At 42.9% G+C, this 20901-nt stretch overlaps 1 protein-coding gene across 2 annotated transcripts in view; it reads right to left on the bottom strand.

Annotated features, from left to right (window-relative positions):
- The window catches only part of GCN1 (GCN1 activator of EIF2AK4), a 693936-nt gene that overhangs the window by 113558 nt on the left and 559477 nt on the right, over window positions 1–20901 (bottom strand). For both annotated transcript variants that reach the window (XM_085633485.1, XM_085633484.1), the window contains exons 43-49: window positions 12008–12125; window positions 10644–10859; window positions 8363–8527; window positions 6687–6848; window positions 5152–5244; window positions 3792–3935; window positions 3300–3569 (exon numbers count right to left, since the gene is read on the bottom strand). In XM_085633485.1, coding sequence (XP_085489611.1) covers window positions 3300–3569; window positions 3792–3935; window positions 5152–5244; window positions 6687–6848; window positions 8363–8527; window positions 10644–10859; window positions 12008–12125 — 1168 coding nt within the window. The remainder of the gene's footprint in view (window positions 1–3299; window positions 3570–3791; window positions 3936–5151; window positions 5245–6686; window positions 6849–8362; window positions 8528–10643; window positions 10860–12007; window positions 12126–20901) is intronic.

The raw sequence follows: 20901 nt of genomic DNA, 5'->3' as shown, positions 1-20901 counted from the left end.
ATCGACCCTCAAACTAGTACTTAGGGGCCCTCCCCCCACGAGACTCTGAAACCAGATTCCTGCCAGCCTATGAAGCCCAGACACCAAACAGCCGCAATAGCAAGAAAGAAGGACCAGTGACTAACTTGCTGCCAGCCCTGCCGGCCTGTCTGCTACCTCTTGCCATTGCTAGAAAAGTCTACTTGTCCTGCAGGCCCAGCAACCTCTAAAACCCCCATTAGGACTCCCTCCTTTCAATAAAGATCACGATCTCCCGTGGACAGCGGACCCGTCCAGAAGAAACCAACTTTACATAACAAAGAAGTCTGCCCTGAGGAACTGTGAAACCACCCACCAGACCCATCTCTACACCCGACGCCCATGGCCCGAGTCCTAATGGCTCACCGGTCCTGCGAAGGTACCCCAGCAATTCTGGGCAAGAGTTCATCGTGGGCTGACCCCTACTGGACTTCAAGTCAATGCCTGCAGCTTCTGCATGACGACCACTCACAACAGCAACCTGCCCGGTAAGCTGCTTCCAACACCATACGGCACCCATGACCCCGAAGCCCCTGGGCCTTGGGGAGCTTGGGCAATGGTGTCACTACGTCCCCTAGTATAAGAATGTACCTGGGCAGCTGTGGGTTTTCTTCATTCAGCCTCCTGGCAGTGCCTGCAGCCTCTTTTCACCACCTATCTCCCCCACTGATTTGCATTGAGCGCCCGGCGCTATATTGGCACTCTGCGCCCATGTGCCGCTGAGGGTGGAAGTTTGGTGCTGCTGTGTAGCCTCACTATGCTTACCTTAACCCCTGAAAATTGACCCAACACCGCTTTACTTGCCTTTGAGCAGCGCATCTTCGATCATCCCCAGTCATTGGTTAACATTGGGTATAAGACTCTGAATTTGAACTCCGCACCCGTGCACCCCTGTGCCACTGGTGGTGCAGTTGTGATACTAATTTAAACCTTTCCTGGTGTTGACCTTAAACCCCAAAGACTAGATTTGTAAGTTGTGTATTTACTTTCAAAACTGTATTCTTGTTTTCCTCTCCTAGGTTAACATTACTGAATGAAAAAGTGCCACTTCTTAAAGCGAAAAGTATTTTTATTGAAAAATATACTTACCTTGGAACGTACATCTTGGTCTTAAAATAAATCTAGAAAGAAGCTTATTTTTATATAATGGTGTGGATGTCCTTTTTGAGTCGTGTGTCATTTATTAATCAATGTGTGCATAACAAATGTCTTACAATAATCTGTTAGACCTAAGGCTGCTCGACCACACTACCACAAATCGAGCACTCTGAGTTTACTTTGAGCCCTGTACACTTCTGGGGAAATCTCCGGACTCTTTACACGATATATAACCAATTATTGGTTCACCTAAAAATGGACACAGGCAACTAAAGGCATTACGAGCTACAAAAAATGTGTAGGGCAAAGATACAGAGGTCAGGCCACTCTCTTGGTCAGATCGTCAGGCCATTGATTTTTACGATTCCAATCTCAATGGCTACAGCCATGTCTACCATTTTTTTGTGTTACACAATAAAAGAGACGACTGGTGTGATAATTCAATAACATTTACAAGCGATAGACTGTAAACAAGAGTGGCACTGTTACAATAATTCAAATAATTGGTCCAAATATATCCTTGTATCCACATTTTGATGTTAGTTTTTTTTTTGTAAATCTTTTAATTGAACCCGAAAACAGGCTTCAGATACAAGCGAATTCCAGTATACATAAACAAGTTAAGTTGAGTACACAGTCATCATCATTCATTGCAATGTAGGGCGCAGGTACATTTAACGCAATTCTGGACGCCAACCGCTTGTGTTTGTCACTCACCCTTCAAAGGATAGCCCACTCGGCGTCCCCTCCGAAGTCCATCAAAGGCCTCTATATATTGTCCAGGCCCCCCCATATTTTCTCCCATTTGCGAGGGCACCCACGACTTTGATAGACCACCTACTCTGCATTATGGCACCAGTCCATTTCACCCAGCCATGCTGCTACTGTCGGAGGCTCCGCTGCCGCCCCCCCCATGCACGTGCAGTGTTCCTTTTTGCGACCCCCCCACAGCTAATGCCAACCACAACCGGACCCACTGCAGCCAAGTGACCTCTCCTGTAACCTCGAGAATATGCCACCTTTGATGTTACAATTTTGTGTGGAAAGAGTACCTTCTATAATAAATTAGCTATTATGCACATTATGATAGCCTCATCTTCTATTTGAAGCATATGATATCTCAAGAGGTCTATTTTCAAACCTAACCGTAGTCTTATTCATACTTAAACGCTTTAGTATTCGCTGCCCAGCTGAGCACACTACTTTAGGACACCAACTTCTCATCCATGTTCAATAACTTGCTCTAGTAGCTGGTTCTCATCAGAGCTAAAAAAAAAAATCTTTTCAAGCCTTAAATTTGCAAGGGAATGGTACAATATTCTCCTGCCAATCCTCTCCATTACAAAATAGAGCTAAAAAACAACTATCAAGCCATAAAAGAGACGTTGCCATTACTGGCAAGACAAATTTAGCTATGGAGTTAAGTTCCATTGAAAACTAGTTCTATGCTGACAACTTAAAGGAAACCACCACATCCTGCGCTGCCCTGATAGTTAGTCTTTTGCTACCCTCAGTGATTTTCTCACTAGTTTGTTCACTTATTGCTACAATTCTCTTCTGAAGGGTGTGTCCCTCTTTCATTAAAACATGCAGCCTTATAGTGCAAAAAAGATGTAGCCCAACCAAAGTGATTGTCCCAAGCTAGCTCCAGGCAAACCTTGGTGAAGTGTCGGTTTTAGAAAAAACACAACTCATCTTTTGCCTTGTGCCTGGTACCAACACCACCTTGATGAAAATCGCAGATAACTCACTAGATATTGATTGAGCGCAAATGGACTTTCTAATTGTTATGGACCTCTCAATGGGGAGACAATGAGACAACCAATGTATGCTATATAAATGTGCTTATTTAGCCATTTGTTCCTACAAGTTTGGCAGAAACAAACCACTAAACACAAACTCTTCAAAAGATTGTTTTTGGATTTAGCTTTCCTTGAAGATGTGTGTGCCAGTAAAATGTAGCTGCGCATTAAAGTTTGGTGGTAAGGAACTCTGCTAGATAATTTATATCTAGAGCAGCAGCTAGAAAATAAAGGGTCCAAAATAAGCATGCTAGACAAAGCCAACTCAATTTTCAGCTATTATGCCTAAGATTAACTGTTTTCTAGTCACTAAATAATAGCGAACTAGTGTGGTTTTCTAGGATCTCAAGAACATTTAATAAAAAGCATGTCATAGCTCACCTTGGTTATGGCGTTGATCGCGTCCCAGCTCTCATTCAGAACCACTTCATTGGAATCGTTCAAAAGACGGATAAGACCAGAGAGCAGGTTTCTAAGGTGAGCAGTGTAGTCCGCCTTTGTCTTTGCACAGTAGATATTCAGGATAGTGGCAGCAGCCTGACGCAGGCCCACCTCAGAGTTGCGAGTGGCTTCTAACAAATCCTCAATAACAATCCTCTGTCCCGCATCATCCTCCACAGACAAAATCACTGCTTGGCAGTTTGCCAACTCCTGCAAGAAACACAAAAGTGTAATGTAAAAAAACAAAAAAATGCCAGTGCATAGCATCAAGCTCTTCACACCACTGTTCCTTATACCAAGCCCTACCAGAAGCCTATAAATTGTACCTTCCAGACATGGAATTACAGAATTTGGTCCAAGACTTAAGGTGGTCTCTGCGATTACAGAATGTGATATTCTGATGAGATTAGCAACTACAGCCTTATTACTTACCAGCTGCTCCCCCTCAGTCCCAAGTCTTTCCTTTAGGGCCGACATCACTGCTGGAAGTATCACGTTGAGGTGTCGTGTCAGAGCATCTCCTGCTACAGAAGAGAGGAAAGCCAGCACTCTGGTGTTCACGGGAGGACATGTCAGCTGTAATACACAAGTGTCAATTTATAATGAGATGGGACACAACACAATTTTAAATCTTCCATTGAAGAGGGACAGACAGAGTTCTCTGTTCCAAGATCTCCAATCTTGCTCGTTGAACTTTGCCACATCATGAACAAAAGTTATGCCCAATTATTAAGGTGATCCTAAAAATAGCAAAACTCCGGGATGCACTCTGCACCCCACAACAAACTACCAAATACAGACTACCCAAAATCAATGAACCATTTCACTACTTTACATAGTTGCATCTGTAAACCAACTCCCAGTCTGTAAGACAGATGACACACAAGCTGCATCAAGGCTTTTCCTTTCTACTTCAACAATGATAGTACCAATATCCAGATATTCACCAGACCCATTTTATTTGCAAGATTTAATTCTCAGGTAAACACTGAGTAATGTCTCCCCATCTCACCCTTATCAGATAAATTCTGACTATACAGCAAGATATTACTCATAGGCCATATACCTAGATGCTGAATTCTCAGATTTTCAGAGAAGGTGTGTACCAGAATTCTCCGAGAAGACAAAGCTAACTCACCCAATTATTGATGACTCAAGTCACCCCTAATTCACAAACATAGATCAAACTCTGTTTCGGAGGGCCAAGCAAAGCATTATTCAACTCTCATTCAGATTCTAACAAAAATTTGGATTTAGCTCACAAACTTACTCTAGATCTTTCAAGTTCATCCATACTACTTTCAATCCACACCATTATCAGAGCCTTGTATCACTGGCTACACAGTGGATGAACACAGATCGTCCAGTCCTCATCATTCAGCCATGCCTAAACCATCCCTTAAGGGTTTTAACTCTTCATACACTTGAAACTATTCAATGGAACGGACACTCAAGCAAAATCCATGCGACTCCCTCCTCCACTCAAGACTGGCTTTAAATCCTTTCTGCTCTGTCTTAAGGGAAAACATGTATCCATGAAATAATCACAGTTTCTCTGTAGATGTGTAAAATACAAAATATATTCCCAGTATGTAATGTCAGTGCTGTTTAGTAACACCCATCAAGACTCTTTATCTGCATGTATCTCTAACCAGAACTGCTGATGCAGTTGTGTACAATATGTACTGCTCTGTACAATGTTTGCAAGAAAGGCTGACACACACGAACAAATACTTTAGAAACACAATAAGCTCATGAAAACTCTTGGTCCGGGCAGAAGCCTCAAATTTACCTTTGGAACCAGGTAAGGCAACACCACGCGGCTCTTCACTGCCATAACCTGCTTGAGTCCATCCAAAGCAAATTCAGAGAGCAATTCGTCATCCTAAAGGAAGAAAGTGCAAGGGTCGATGAGCACCAGTAGAAAATAAAAAAGTAAAATGAGCAAAAAAGATAATGGGGGGTTTCAAGAGCAACTGAACCAAAGCCCATACACTGATGTGCTCACCATATGAGAAAATACTGAGTGAACAAAAGAAGGCTCCTGCTGAGGAGTGCAGAGATACTTCTTCAGGTTACAAAAGTGAATACAAGCCAAAAGCATTACATTGGAAAAAAAAAATCTTCAATGTCAGGGATACACATCTTTCCCATGGATAAACAAAGGTCTCAAGACGGGGGATTATATTGCCAAAAAAAAGTAATTAGGGAGGAGGCGTCTCACGAGTGGCCATAAATGTCCTCATACTACATAAAATATCCAAACAGGCTCAATTCATCAAGGGTCCAGGAGTTTACTCTCAAAAGGTCTACCAGCTACAATTCAAAACAGAAAAATAATTTGTTTCTCCCTTTTACATGTTTCACATGTAAATTCCCACTATCAGAGCTTAACCTTCCTCTAGTCATTCAACTACATTTTTGTATAATCTGACCTTCACAGCCTATCTCAAGTTTATCACCTCCAACCTCCTGTGATTACACCCTTTCCAGCTCCTTTCAATAATCCTTTTATAACCCCATTTGTAGCCATTGCATAGGTCAGAGAACTCTATCTTTAAGTTATTCTTTCCTCTTGCAACTCTTACCACAAGAAGTGTCATTTCCCAGCCCCATCTTCATGCTTTCTCCATTTAGCCTATATTCAAGTATCCCATCATCTGGTGAAACACAATTCCAGTTATTCAAACCTTTGTTGAACCCCAGTTTTGGCTATTTCACCCAGAACTGAAGCAATTGCAAACTTAATGAACATCCACTAAAGCTGTAACTTTTATTCCATCTTCTGGCACCACTACCCACTATTCTTTCCTGGCTCCAATACACCTTATTCTTCTCTGCCCCATTTGCAACCTTCCCATCATTCTCTTACTCCAATCTTTCAGCTAATTCATTCTTCTGATGCTAAATTACTGCTGTTTCCTTCAGAACACCTTCCTTGGCTCAATCTACCCCCCTAAAACTCACTTGCAGAAATTAAATTCCACAACACAACCTAGAGCTAGTCTATTTTTTCAAGACACTTTCTGCAGTTGTCTTATTCTCCCTCCCTCATAAACTAGCCACACTCTCAAGTATCAAAGTATTCAACTTTTGCAGATGTGGTTCCTAATGCAGGTTAACCCATAATTTCATTCCTGAGGTTACTGGTCTCAAAAACCCTTCTCCTAATCATCTTTGAATTTATAACTAGCTCATGCAGCTTACAAAACGAACAATACTGGAAGGTAGGCAAGACAGGATACATGAATCATGATTATACAAAACTCAACGTCAAACTTTTGTCATGCATTTTCTCATAGTACCGTCACAAGTTTGGTTCCTTACCAGCTGCTCTAGCAGGAAAGGCAGAATATCTTCAAGGGCTTGGAAGCCAATGGTAGAATGGAGCTGCTCAAATGTTTTAGCTGCCGCCTCTCTGACTTCTTCCAGGGGGTCACACAAAGCCTTTCGTACGGTGGGAACCAAGGATTCTGAGAAAAACATTACCTGCAGGAGTAAAGTCAACATGACTGATTACACAGTAATTGTGGTATGGATGTATGTAGGATGGATCCCACAGCAGCCAGTAACTACGAGAAAATATAAATACCCACCCACTTTTTTTGTTACACAATCTGTCAAGGGTAGGTTGTGCCAGACCCATGGAGTGGATACAGAAAGAGAAAGGAGGTGCTATAGTCAGCATGTCAAGAGGTAGGAAGCAGGACCCCCAATGTCCAGTCCACAGTCACACATGCTGTGTCAACCGCCATGAGTTGACACACCATGCCCACTGCCAACTGCACAGGAGGATGGCAGCCAATGAATACAGCTCCTCAATGCAGTCACTCGTCTGCCAGTTTATCAAAGTACTTGTCCCATTTTGGTGGCCTCTCCCCCCCCGTGGCAGAAGTGAGCTCCATGCATTGATCTCAGCTGATGACCATTTGAAAAGGTCTCTGAGCCACACAGAAAATGGGGGGCTGTGGTGGACATCCACACAATTGCTAAGCAGTGCTTTATCAGGATATACGCCAGGTACACAAATCTTGTGACATATTTGCTCTTACTTGTAAGGAATGTCAGACTCAACAAACAGTGCAGGGGATCCAACTGTAGGGGACGTCCCATAAATCTGTTAATGTAGCCACAGCGTCGGTCTGATATCACCACTTTCACACCAAATGGTAGAAGTCTGCCTCTTGACATATACACCGTGTGCATTTCAGGTCCACCACTGGGAATATGCAGTATAGGCGTTTGGGAGTAAGATATATCTTGTGTAGGTAGATGAACGTGTGATTCTGAAACGTGGGTTCCTAGAAACACTAAAGACCTGCTCCTGCGCAAGGGACCACTGCCTATCCGTGAGCTTTTGCCCGAGAAGGGGGGCCCATTTATTCCTTAAATAAAAACACACCCTCATATGTAAATACATATTCATTCCTTCTGAGAAGTGTTTTTACACATGTAGGGTGAGCATCTAAGGCAGCTGCAGATTGCAGTGAAAAGCCTATGGAAGGGCTGATCAAAGGGTGGAAGGATGCTTAAGTGAAACTGTGGGGAAACATTGCTAGAATAAAAGGGGAAGGAAGAAACGTTCATAAAGATGAAGGGGAGTGGTTAGAAAACAACAAACACAGCAGTGAATAGATACTGATTCAGAGTGCTAAGAAAGAAAGCACAACACAAAACAGAGGCGAAATTACTTAGTGTGTCTGTCTAGGAGGTGGGTGTTTATAACAGCAGAAGGCATTGTTCCCCTAATACAAAGACTGGACTAGTGAAACCTTTCCCTATACTATTCAGGTGCTGCAATGAGACTGAAATAGGAGTCCAAAAAAGATGGATACATTTCATGGGTTAAAAATCAACTAATGCCAAACTACTCTTCACCACGCCAATGAAATATTTACTTTAATCTTGGGCCACCACAAAGTTTGGCTAAAACACATACTTATTATATCTCGGATGGCATAACTGATGAGCTCAAATGAAACCATCCTCCCTCTTACACTTACCGCGTCCCTACTGGTAGACTTCATGATCTCGCTCAACCCGATGCACACCCCCTGCCTTTCATCTCTCTTATCCGATCGTAAGCCTTCTTCCAAGATAGGGATGATTTCTGGTAGGATTTTTTCTCCAAGTTTACGGACAAGATCCCCGAGTGTCCTCGCTGCAATCTTCAGTGAAAGACAAAACATAACAGGAAGGATTTCCATGGTCAGCGTTCAAGTATGATGTCACTGTTATTACATGTCTACTGTATTCCACATCGGGTTAAACATTGTGTTTATATGTAAGAGGAGCATTTACACTTGTGTGGACTTATCACACATATTAAAATAATGCTACAGCACACACACTTGAATATTCCACACTAGAGTTACCATAAATCACTGAATACTCAAGCCCCTACTGCTCAACAGAGCAAGGAAGGAGGGATCAGTGTTATTTCCATTGCTGATCTGCTCAGCTGTGGTTATGTTGTCACATGTGGCTGGCGTGGCAGTTACAGTAGGCAGAGCAGTGCACATGTTGCTGTTGATGGGGAAAACTTGAAACAGGTCTTCTTCATTAAACCTTAATTAGAAGGATAGGTAGCCATCATGATGAACTTGGAAAAAAGTTTGTGGTTCAGATTAAGCCAAACAGTAGTACCAAGGAATTTTTTTTTTTTTTTAAACTTTCTTTATTTTTGCATATCAATCGTCTTTCACAAGATTTGAAATGGGATTATTGCGTTTCCCATGTAACATGGCTAACCATCCCCAAACCCCCAGCACTATTACATTCTCAGGGCTAAGGATTTGTAGCACGTTAAATTGCCCAAACCACTCAAATCCTATTCGTGCATTACCATCTTCACAGTTTGTATCTCTCATCATCATGGAACATAACAATAATAACAAATGGAGGCCAGATATCTTTATGCTGTGACTTTGGAATCACTTCCTTAAAATATTATTCTTCCAGGTCACATTTTGTGAGTTGGAGTAGCTAGACCTTAGAAAGTGTAACAGCTTTCTTATCCTAACAGATTGCAACTTTATGTTTTGCTTAAGTATAGCCAAGTAAACCAACCTTCTCCAGACTTTCAGAATCTAATGGGCATCCCTTTCTATCCCCTGGTATCCCCATCCCCACCATTGTTTGATGAAATGGATGGCCGCCTCCCTAAATGCCCACATGGTACAGATGTACCATGCAAGATGCATAAAATCAGGGTCTTCCACGACACATCTATTAAACGTTCCAGTGTTTTCCTGGTACATATTTTGTAACCCTCGAGGGGTACAGTATATCTCATGCAAGTATTTGAAATGCAATAGCTGTGCCTATAGTTAAATTACATACGTTTGGTCCACCTGCACAAATACTTTCACTGATTATCAATGAGAAGTACATGTGCAATCCGGTCCTATCTCTCCCTCCTGTTTCTTTCTAGAGGTTCTCAATGATCCAATCTCTGATTTCTAAAGTGGAGAAATTAGTTTCCCCCTTTTATAATATAATATAAATATATAAAATATCTTTGTATATGGAAGTTTCCTGGAGTCACAAAACTAACTCTATTGAGTAACCAAGTAAGTCTCAAATGCTGCATGCAGGATATTAATACCCTTAGAAGAACATAACGGGTGCCCCAGGAATGTCCATACAAAGTAGGGAAAGCGTATGCTATGCCCAGCCACTTTTACCTGTCAGCCTTTTCCTGGCCCCACTGACCAAGCTCCAGCTACTGACCCCTTTCCTAGCCATCATTACTTTGCCGGTTATACCTCCGGCCACTCCAGCCAGATGAGCTAGTGCCCTTTCACTTTTACGCGAGTACGCCTATTACTCGTAATACAAGTCTCAATCTTGCATGAATGTTTTGCTCTAGTTTGACATTTCGCTCTGAGTAGTAGGAGCACGCTTCTACTGCATTTCCAAAAATATGTTTTTTTCAACTGTGCAGAGAATCAACCAATTGGTTGTGGCTCAATACCTTTCGCTTAATGAGGGCTACCCCCACTGCTGGGCGTGACATCATTAAAGGAGGACAGTGCCCATTTCCATACTGTGGGCCTTGGGCTTTTTTCACTCTAAGTTTTTTTTGGATTTAAAAAATTGCCAGAATTGAGACAGGGTTATCATTTTAAAGAGAAGGCTAAGAGTGGGTAGCATTCCCCACTTATGTTGCTAAAATGTGTCACAAAAGATTGTCCTTGGAGAGCTCTGAATGTTCTCATTTAATGTACCATTCCAAAGGATTCGAAGGTGGTCTTAACAGGAGTAGCATCATGGTGAACTTACCGTTCTCTTGTCTGCACAAGTGCTAGCCAGGAACCCCAACAAAAGGCCAAAGAGAGTTGGAAGAATTTCCCGGAGCGTACGAGGTGTGTTAGACACCACAATCTTCCAGACGTGAAGAGAGGCTTGACGCACGACGAGCTGGGTGTCTGATCGCCCCATGTACAATCCAGCAAGTACTCGGTTCCTGCGCTCGGCTCCCAGAGCGCCAACAATGGCCTGAAAGAAAGGAGTAAAACCTCTATTTCACAAACCTGCTCTTTGAAACTACTGGCATGAAGGACAGAGGCTGGGGCTTAATGATGAAAAATACCAAGAAGGGGACTAAGTACTGTGTGGGCACAGCGACAATTAAAAATGGGACAGGCAGAAAAGCAAAGCAAAGGCAGAGTGAAAAGATTGACTAAAGAACTGTCAAAGACTGGGATTGGCTGAAGAACAGTCAGAGAGGGGGACAGGCTATGGGACCAGCAAAGCAACGGAAGAGTTGAAGGATTGACAGGGGACAGAGCGAAGGGGGAGCAGAAGGCCTTGTGAAGGAAAAGCATGGGCCACAGTGTAGGACGGGCTAGGGCCACAGTGAAGGACAGACAGGGGGCCACAGTGAAGGGCAGCCAGGGGCCACAGCGCAGGACAGACAGGGGCCACAGCGCAGGACAGACAGGGGCCACAGCGCAGGACAGACAGGGGCCATAGCGCAGGACAGACAGGGGCCATAGCGCAGGACAGACAGGGGCCATAGCGCAGGACAGACAGGGGCCATAGCGCAGGACAGACAGGGGCCATAGCGAAGGACAGACAGGGGCCATAGCGAAGGACAGACAGGGGCCATAGTGAAGGACAGACAGGGGCCATAGTGAAGGACAGACAGGGGCCATAGTGAAGGACAGACAGGGGTAGACAGGGGCCATAGTGAAGGACAGACAGGGGCCATATTGTCAAGCTGACAGGATATGCAGCATTAAAAAGACAGGAGAAACAATGTCGTAAAGACAGCAGACACAATGTCAAACAGACAGAGGGACACTGTGAAGGATGGGCAAAGTGTCACAAAGAAGGACAAGCATAGGACACAATGAAGAGCAGACATGGGGGAACAATGAAAAAATGGAGAAGAGGGCACAGCTACAAATTGGCAGGAAGCACAGTTAGAGAAAGTAAACTAGCTTACCTTTTATTGCATAATGGAACATGGATAGTGGGTTTATTCTTTGTGCCGATCATTGTGCCTCATAATGCATGCTTAGCGCTCACACAATGCCTTTAATAACCCTATGTGGAATTCTTCACCTTTACTTGCATGCAAGTTCAAAAAATTCTACTAATATCACCAACATTCTATGACCCCATGATCCAACAATCCTCACCTTAGTAGACTGGGCTGTTCCAAAGTTGTCATCCTCAGAGGCAGTTTCTGTTGTCATCTTTCCAGAGACTCCAGAAATGTGGAACAGGAGATCACCAAGAAGCTGGACAGAGCTGAACCTAGGTACACAAAAATACAAGAAAATAGCAATCACACCACGTTACAAACCATCATTTACTAGATTGAACAATCAGATAGGATCTAAGGGTTCAGAAAGCAAAACATTATTTACCCGTAACCATCTATTTGCAGCGTGTAGTGCTGTAGATTCACCTGCTATGCATGCTCCTGCCATCTAGTGTTGGGGGTGTGTAGGAAAGTGGCTCTGTATATACTGTTCCCAGATAGGTACAGTGTGCACAGAGTCCACAGTCCCCAGAGGTTTGGCAGAGGCTAAAGTTAGATATAACCTTACTCTCTTAAGTGGTAGCTTGGTCGAGCAGTAAGGCAGTATCAAAGGACAGTGTAAAGCATTTGTTGTACACATTCAGTCAGCAAATGGTCTCACACACTCAAGAACTGAACTCTAGGCCAATGGTTTGTATATAAAAATATATGGTTGTTTTACTTTAGAACCAACAATAGGTATCAACATATACTTTCTCAGAATGAGATGCTTTAGTTAAATACTTTGCAATAGGCAGTTGACTTTTAAATGCAATAGTTACAGTTTGTTGCAATAGGCAACACAATTTCAAACACAATAATACATTGAGCTCAATGGGAATTTCAAGTTAAATGCAATTGATTACTTTTAGGATTACTTTTCTAACTCCAGGACTGGATCCTGGATTCAGTCCTGGGACATTTCCTGTTGAGTAAAAGCGTTTTGGTTACAGTAGTGATTTTTAAGCAATATTTTGGTATTTTAGAAGTTGACACTTAGAAACCTTTTCTTATAGAATCACCAATGTTATCCTATGGGAGGAAATTCACTTAGCAGGTAAGAGGGGTTATTGTTACTTTTTCTAGCTCAGTGTTGGATCCTGGATCCAGCACTAGTGGACCACCTGTAAGCAGTTGAGAGAATGCGTTTAGGTTATACAGGCGATTTTTAACGAATATTTGTACGTTTGCAAAAACCAGGCAATGTTATCCTATGGAAGGAAATTTAGATTATAGGTATAGTATGTTCTCGTTACTTTTGTTCTCCAGTGCTGGGCTCCTAGGTTCAGCACTGGGACATCTATCTAAAACAGATAAGCAATTACGTTTCCACAGTTGGTGCGATTTTTAAAGAATATTTGTAGTTTGCAAAAATCGACACTTAGAAGAATTTCACAGAAAAACAGTCAATGGTTTCCTATGGAAGAAAACTGGATTAGCGGTAAGTATGGTTGTAATTACTTTTCAGGGTCACTGCTGGGCACCAAGATCCAGCAATGGGATCTCTCCTGATAGCAGGTGAGTATTTTCGTTTTCGTTCCTCCGTTGATTTTAGGTGAATATTTTAAAGTTTAGAAACTCCACACTTAAAAGAATTTCCAAGTGAAACCAGTCAATGTTACCCTATGGAAGAAAAGAGAGTTATCGGCTTTTAGGTAAGTACTCGACTGGCAGAGTTAAGGTTCTGGGCATCGACTCAGGGGTCTCCCAGGGTCAGGTCAGTACAGTTGTTACACCCTCAGTGGCACAGGGGCAGCCGGGTGCAGAGTGAGTTAGGCCCAATGTTAGCCTATGGCAGGCAGGGGGCCCTTTGGTTGGTGGCTGCTGGCTAGCAGGCCACACGGCTGTGGGAGCTGGGCTCCTGGTCACTTGCTCAGGGCAAATGGGGGAAGTAGAGTAGAACACTTTACTTGGGGCAAACGGGCTATGGAGATCCCCGCCTCTCCTTAGTCAGGTGTGTGACTCCGCCCCTCGTGGGAGAAACTGAGGAGAAGGAATGGCGATGAGCTTGGTGAATAACGCTACACTGCCGAGGTGATCTATGCTTGCTGAAAATTTTCTGGGAGCTGAGCGCGAAAGGGAATGTCTGGCTGCCGAGGTCTCGGTGATTAGTGTTCAGCTGCTGAAGTTTTTTTTTGGAATACAGAGGCTTTCCAGCACGAGTTTACATCGCTTGCAGCTTTCAAGAACAAGTGGCTGTTACTAAATTCTTATTGTGGTCGGAAAAGGGAAAGAAGTTTCTCGGCTATGTGAGAGCAACTGGAAGTATTCTGGCGGCAAGGTTGGTGATTTATGGCCCATTTAAAAAATAACAGTCGGCTGCATGCGAGATGAAACAAGACTGAAGATCGAACTGATAAGGGAGAGAAGGGAGAAGAAGGGAAAGAAAGGGGCAGCTTGGATAATTTCGGAATAAAAATTCCCTTCTATCATGTGGAGGCGGTTTGGCTACGGTCTTAGATTTCTATTTTTTGTGGCGTTATGCTGGATTCGAGTAATCTGGAGGCTTTCTGATAAGGCTAGTGGACTTACTGGAGCCGGCACGTAAAAAGTTGGATAAACATTTATATACGAGACTTGGCAGCATTACTAAGGTTCCTATTGTATACTGGGCCAAAATTGAGGAAAATTAAACCAGAGGCATCTTTTTAAAAAAAATGTTAGCAAAACTTTAACTGTATAGGGTGTTCAGACGCGGGCTTGTGTTCCCTCAGGTTGTTTTTTTTTTCCCCCCCTCTGGGAGTTTTGTTAGTTCAAGGCGAAGTATGCTCAGAAAACAACATAAAATGGCAACTGCAGCTGCTAAAGCAGAGGCTATTTTGACGGCAAAAATTAAGACACGTTCGTTGAAAGTCAAATCAACTAATTTTAAGGGGAGCAATAAACATCAACAACCAGAGTCCTCTTTTAGCTCACAAAGCTCGGGGCTAGAGGACGCTCCTCTGAATCTTATTAGAATGCCGATGGCCTCGGAAAAAGATGGTAAAGCTCCTCCAGGAATTGTTGAGATGCAGCCCAAAAGGCTAGTGAAAAATACCAAAGAATTTCCTCTTTTTTTCGAAAAAAACGGTTTCTCCTAGTATTTCAAAAAGCTCGCTAGACAGTGGGAAAGAGCTGGTACCGGCTACACGGGCATCAACGAGTGAGCCTTCTGGGGATACTATTATCTCAGCCCAAGAAATTTCTCCTCTATCAATGAATCAGCTAAAAGCTTCATTGGCGAAGGATGGGAGTATACCTCAAAATTCTGAGACTATGATGGCAGTGTCCGCCGCGAGTCTACTCCCGGTGCCCCCCTCTTCCCCTTATTCTGGAATCAGGAAAACTATAGAATCTCCTTCGAATCCCTCAATACTGCCACAAGATCTTTATCAGAATCAGTATCAGGCAGATGAGATAGACATGATAAATGGGCCAGCCAGGTTAGATCTGCCTCAGGGGCCCGCCAATAGGCAATCCTCTTCTTTGATACTGGTCTCGGATTTAGCTGCTTCTACATCCAATCTGCAAGAAAATGATCTACAGGCAGAGTCTCAAAAATCTTTGTTGGTAATTCAGGAAGAAAAGGAATTTGCATGTCAGATGGATATTAAAACTATGCTGAATCTGATTTTGGAGGAAATTCAGGGTATGAAGAAATTCCATCTTGTCGAAACTCAGGCTATTCATCGGCGTCTGGAAAAAATTGAAGAAGCGGTATCGAGTCTCCCGGCTAGATTCCTTGAAGCTGAATCAAGGATTTCCACTTTGGAAGATCAAATGGTGGGTGTCCTCCAGCAAGTTGAAGTAACGCTACAGAAAAAATCGATTTTGGAGGACAAAATTGAGGAATTGGAGAATTTTTCTCGGCGTAACAATCTACGGATAGTTGGTGTTCCTGAACGGCTTGAAGGGACCAATACTATCCAATGGGTAGAGATGTTTATAAAAAAAACTGTGCTTCCAAATTTTGCTGGCGACTTAACTTTGACCAGGGCTCATCGAGTTCCTGCTTATCTTCCTCCTAACGCAAAATTTCCTCGTACTATTCTTGTGAATTTTGCTGATTTTCGAATAAAGGGAAAAATCCTCTCGGCAGCAATTCAGGCTCGTCAATTCGAAACGGAAAATGGAGGAAGATGTAGAATCTTTTCAGACATGTCTGTAACGGCGGCAAAAAGACGAAAGGAGTTTGTCAAGCTTTTATTTTTGTTCAAGGCTCAAGCCTCGATTGCTCAACAATCAAAGCTCAAAGTCCTCGTTCATGGTAAATTCCATCTGTTCACTCGCCTAGATGAAGCTCAGGAACTGCTTAAAACAATAACCGTGTAGAATCATTATATTGGTCATATAGCTTGGCTGCTGCTAAGTTATATTGACTGTATAGATAGTTGGTTTGCTTGTTCTTTCTGGTTTTTGGTCTCTGGGGCCCGCTTTTTTTTTTCTTCTTTTTTTTCTTCCTCTTTTTTTCTCTCGCGGGGGGTGGTGAGTCCACTGGGTGGTGCAATATCAGGGCACCAATATATGTTCAGGGGGAGGGAATTATGGACTGTGGGTAATTCCATAATTCCTGGTTGGTTTAGGGAGGGTCTGTTTTGGGTGGGGAGAGTTAGTGGGGGGGAAGGGTTCTAAAAGAAATTTGAGCAGGTGCTGTTGGGATATCATGTTAGGGACTACACTGGTAATTTATGGTAGATTAGAATGTTCTCAGATTTATTTATTTTCTACAAGAAACAAAATTGAATCCAGCTAGCAATTGTCGAGTTGTGTCAATTAACATTAATGGCATTCTGAATAAACGTAAATATGGAGGTTTGATTAGATGGCTAGTTACTTTAAAACCCCAAATTCTTTATCTACAGGAAACTCATTTAAAAACTAATATTCCTAATTATTTTATTCCAGGAATATTTTTGAGAGCCTTTTTTGCTTCTGCTGGAGTTGCTATGCGAGGGGTAGCGATCTATTTTTCTCGGGATTTTGATTTGGTTTTTCTTCATGAACAAAGAGATCCCTTTGGGAGATGGCTCTGAGTACAAGTTTCACTTAATAATCAGATTCTAAATTTTGTAAACTATTATGGGTCAATTTTTGATGACGACACTGCATTATCCATACTTTATAAATTATTGATGGGGGCTCCGGGTCGAATAGTTCTAGGTGGGGACTTTAACTATATTCAGAATTTAAAGCTCGATACCTCTAATAGAGGGAAAAACAATTAAAACCCAAAACAAAGAAGCTTTTGGATGCTCTGAATCAAGATCTTTATTTAATCGATCCCTGGCGGGTTTTAAATCCTGCCACTCTGGAGTATACTTGTTTCTCTCGTAAGTATAAAACCGCATCACGTATAGGCTTCTTATAATATGTCTCCCTCCTTTAATTTCAAAGATGCAAGTATAGGCCCCAATGCATTCTCCGATCATTCTTGTGTTAGTAGATGTCGAACTGGATCTGGCTGGGAGAGGCAGGTCCAAGTGGCAGCTGGACCGGCTTCTGCTACAGGACCCAGTCTGGATTAGTAAATTTCAAGTTTGGATAAATGAATATTTTTTAATAAATGAAGGAACAGCTGACATTTTTTCTGTTTGGGGGCGTTCAAAGCTTCAGCACAAGGAGAGATGATCGCTATAATGGCTAATAAATCTAAGGAACGTCGAGATAAGATAGCACAACTTCAACAGTCAGTAACTGATTCTGCTAATGCAGGCGGCACTTTAAATTATTCTAGGTTGGACCAAGCAAGGAAGGAGTTAAGGGATTTCCTTGTTTTAGAGGAAATTAACTGCTCTCAGACTTACCAGCAGAAAGTATATGAGGAAAATCAAATGGTGGGGAAGATGCTTGCCTGTTCTACAAGAGCTCGTAAAGAATCTGCATGCATAAGCGAAATATTAGATTACCATACACACTTAAAAACCACTGATAGAGCGGAGATTGCTTGTATATTTGTTGATCATTATCAACAAATTTATACCATTAATAATCCAATAAATAAAGCGCTGATTGAGAGCTATTTTGATTCTCTTCTTGTTCCCAAATTATCTGATAGCTTGGTATCAACACTTCAAATTCAAATAACTGCAGCTGAGATTGAGAAAGTCATAAAATCTTCGGCGTCAGCTAAAGCGTGTGGTGAGGATGGACTCCCTAATGAATTTTTAAAAACTTTTTGGAAAGAGTTAACTCCTTTTCTGGTTAAGTTGTTTGATTATATAAAAATGGGGGGCGTAATTCCTTCAGAAGTTAAAAAAGCTATAGTCGTAAGTTTCGAAAAAAGGGTAAACCATCTAATAATGTTAACTCTTATCGTCCAATTAGTTGGCCAATAACCTGGCTGATGTCTTCTACCCCCAGGCACCCACGAGAAAGCCCAGACAATCTGCCTCATCCTGGTATAATTCAGCATGCAGGAGAGCAAAGAGCAATCTTGTTACAGCAATTAAGGCAGGGCACAGCAAAATGGCGATTTGAGATTGCAGATTGCAGTACAAAGAGGTTATGGGGCATGCAAGAAAAGAATGGGATATGGAAAGGTGGATGAACCTAAAGCTAGCCCTGGACACAAAAGATGCACGCAGATTTTGGTCACTTGTTAACCATGGTTCGGGTGACTTAAAGTCTGCCATAGAACCGAATATTGCGGCATCAGCATGGGAGGCCCATTTTAAAGGCCTATATGGGGGGGAAGCCGTGTTGTGTAGTTTGCCCAACTCACAAGTCCCAGAAGATCAGCAGGAGCCCCTGGAGTTTACCTTGGGGGAGGTGATAAGCGTAATAGGCAAACTTTCAGCGGGAAAGGCCCCGGGACTTGATAAATTACTGGGGGATCTTTTTAGACACCAACCTGAAATCTGGGGCCCCTATCTCCTCGTCGTATTTAACGCTATCTCGAGAGGCATGGAAATTCCCAGTACTTGGCTGGGAGCAGAGATAGTCCCGATATTTAAGAAGGGGTCACCTCTGCTCCCAGCCAACTACAGGCCAATCAGTTTAATCGACGTTCAACAAAAAATATTTGCAAGACTGGTCCTGGACCATTTGTTGACGTGGATGGAGGATCACGATGTACTGAGCCCCTTCCAGGCGGGATTCAGAAGGAATACGTCCACTCTGGACCAAATTTTCCGACTGATCCTACTGTACTGGAAGACGGTAAAGGTAGCGGGTGGCAGCCTCTATATGGTCTTCGTCGACCTCCGGTCAGCGTTTTACCTAGTTCCTAGGGGGAAATTGTGGGCTGTCCTTCAGGATCTGGGCTTCCCGCATCAGATTGTAGTGCTACTCATGAGATTGCATGGGGGGAACTTCGCCCAGGTACGCTGTGGCAAGAATGGGACGCTGTCACCAAGGTTCCCAGTTTGCAGGGGGGTGAGATAGGGTTGTGTCTTAGCACCGACCCTGTTCAGCCTTTATGTCAACGGGGTAATCTCACATCTGGACAGTGTTCCTGACAATGACGCACCAAGGCTGGCTGGTAGGAGGGTGCTGGCGATCATGTTCGCGGACGACACCCTCCTACTCTCCAAATCTCCCATGGGGATCCAGAGGATATTGAATGGCTTTGGGGACTTCTGTCGGAGTAAAGGCCTTGAGATCAACGCTGACAAAACAAAATTCATGATCTTTAACCCGCCAGTGTATACTCGCGCAAATCCATCACTGGGCGATGTATGTCTGGAAAGGGTTAAGACCTTCCAGTACCTGGGTGTTACAATTCATGAAAATTTGTCATGGGGTCCGCAAAAGGCCAAATCCCACATGAGACTTTCACAGCTGTCGGGTGCTATCTCAAAGGTTTCCAACTCATCAAGCTTTAGACCAGTGAGTCCTGCCCTGGAGGTCTATAAGACGTAAGCAAGGCCAGCTGCTCTCTATGGGGGTGAGCTTTGGGGTCACTGTGCTGCCCCTGAAATCACTAAAGTTGAGTCCAAATTTGCAAGGCGATTACTATCGCTTCCTCAGAGTACTCCATTAACACCGCTGAGGTTAGACCTGGGACTGACGCCTATTGCAAACGAGCGAGCAGTAAAGCCCCATAGGTTCTGGCACAGACTATGGACCACTCCAGATCTTTTAAACTATAGGGACGAACTCAAACAGATCCTTAGTTTTAATTGTGTAAGCAAAATTCCCTGGCTTGCGTTCATTAAGCGTGAACTTCTAAGTCTAGGACTACAATCCATGTGGGAAGATCCAGATAAGGCATGTGGCCGGATATCACGAAACATGTTTACCAAAATTTATAAAGGGCAAAAGCTGGAACTTTTAATCACGGCCCCTAATGCAGGTTCCCTCACTAACTTTTTTAGAATTCAAAAATTCTTATTATTTCGAGGACTTCATGGATGTTGTCTTCCCGATTTTAGCGCGCAAACTTTTTATCCAATGGCGACATGGCACTTTACCCCTCAAGTCCGTCACAAGCAAGTGGACGGCCTCCCTAATAAGTCTTGCCCGGCCTGCAGCTGCGACTTAGAAGATGAGCTTCATGTTCTCTTCTTTTGTCCAGCATATACCAAATCAAGAAAATATTGGTTGATACCATTGTGCAGAAATCTGGGTTTTAAACATTGCCTGAATGCTTTTAGAATTTTTAAAACCAGTACATCGAGCCCTATTGTTTTTGCACTTTCTAAATTTTTGCTAGCTATGTGGTGTAAGCGGCGTAAATTAATCGATATCGATTGCTAGCCTTAATGTTTATGAAATGAGTGTTTGGAACCTGATGTATTTTTAAATATTTTACAGATGAGAGGGTACTTTGCCTGTACGAAAATATTCCCATGTGTATATAAATGAATTTTAAATGTTACTTGCCTTTCCTTCCCCCCTTCTTCCCCTTTGTGTTTTACTTTGTACTCTTTTATGGCCAAATTGGCCGAAATAAAGAATTTTTGAATTTGAATTTGTTTACTGAATGCAGATTATACATTTTTTATGAAGATTTGGGCCCTGCGTTTGACCCAGGCAGCCAAGGAAGTGATTCATGGCGATCAAACAGGGTTCATTGCTGGAAGAATGATG

This window comes from Triturus cristatus, chromosome 11 (genome assembly GCF_964204655.1).
Source record: "Triturus cristatus chromosome 11, aTriCri1.1, whole genome shotgun sequence".
Taxonomy (NCBI): domain Eukaryota; kingdom Metazoa; phylum Chordata; class Amphibia; order Caudata; family Salamandridae; genus Triturus; species Triturus cristatus.
This window is presented reverse-complemented; position numbering and strand designations above follow the sequence as displayed.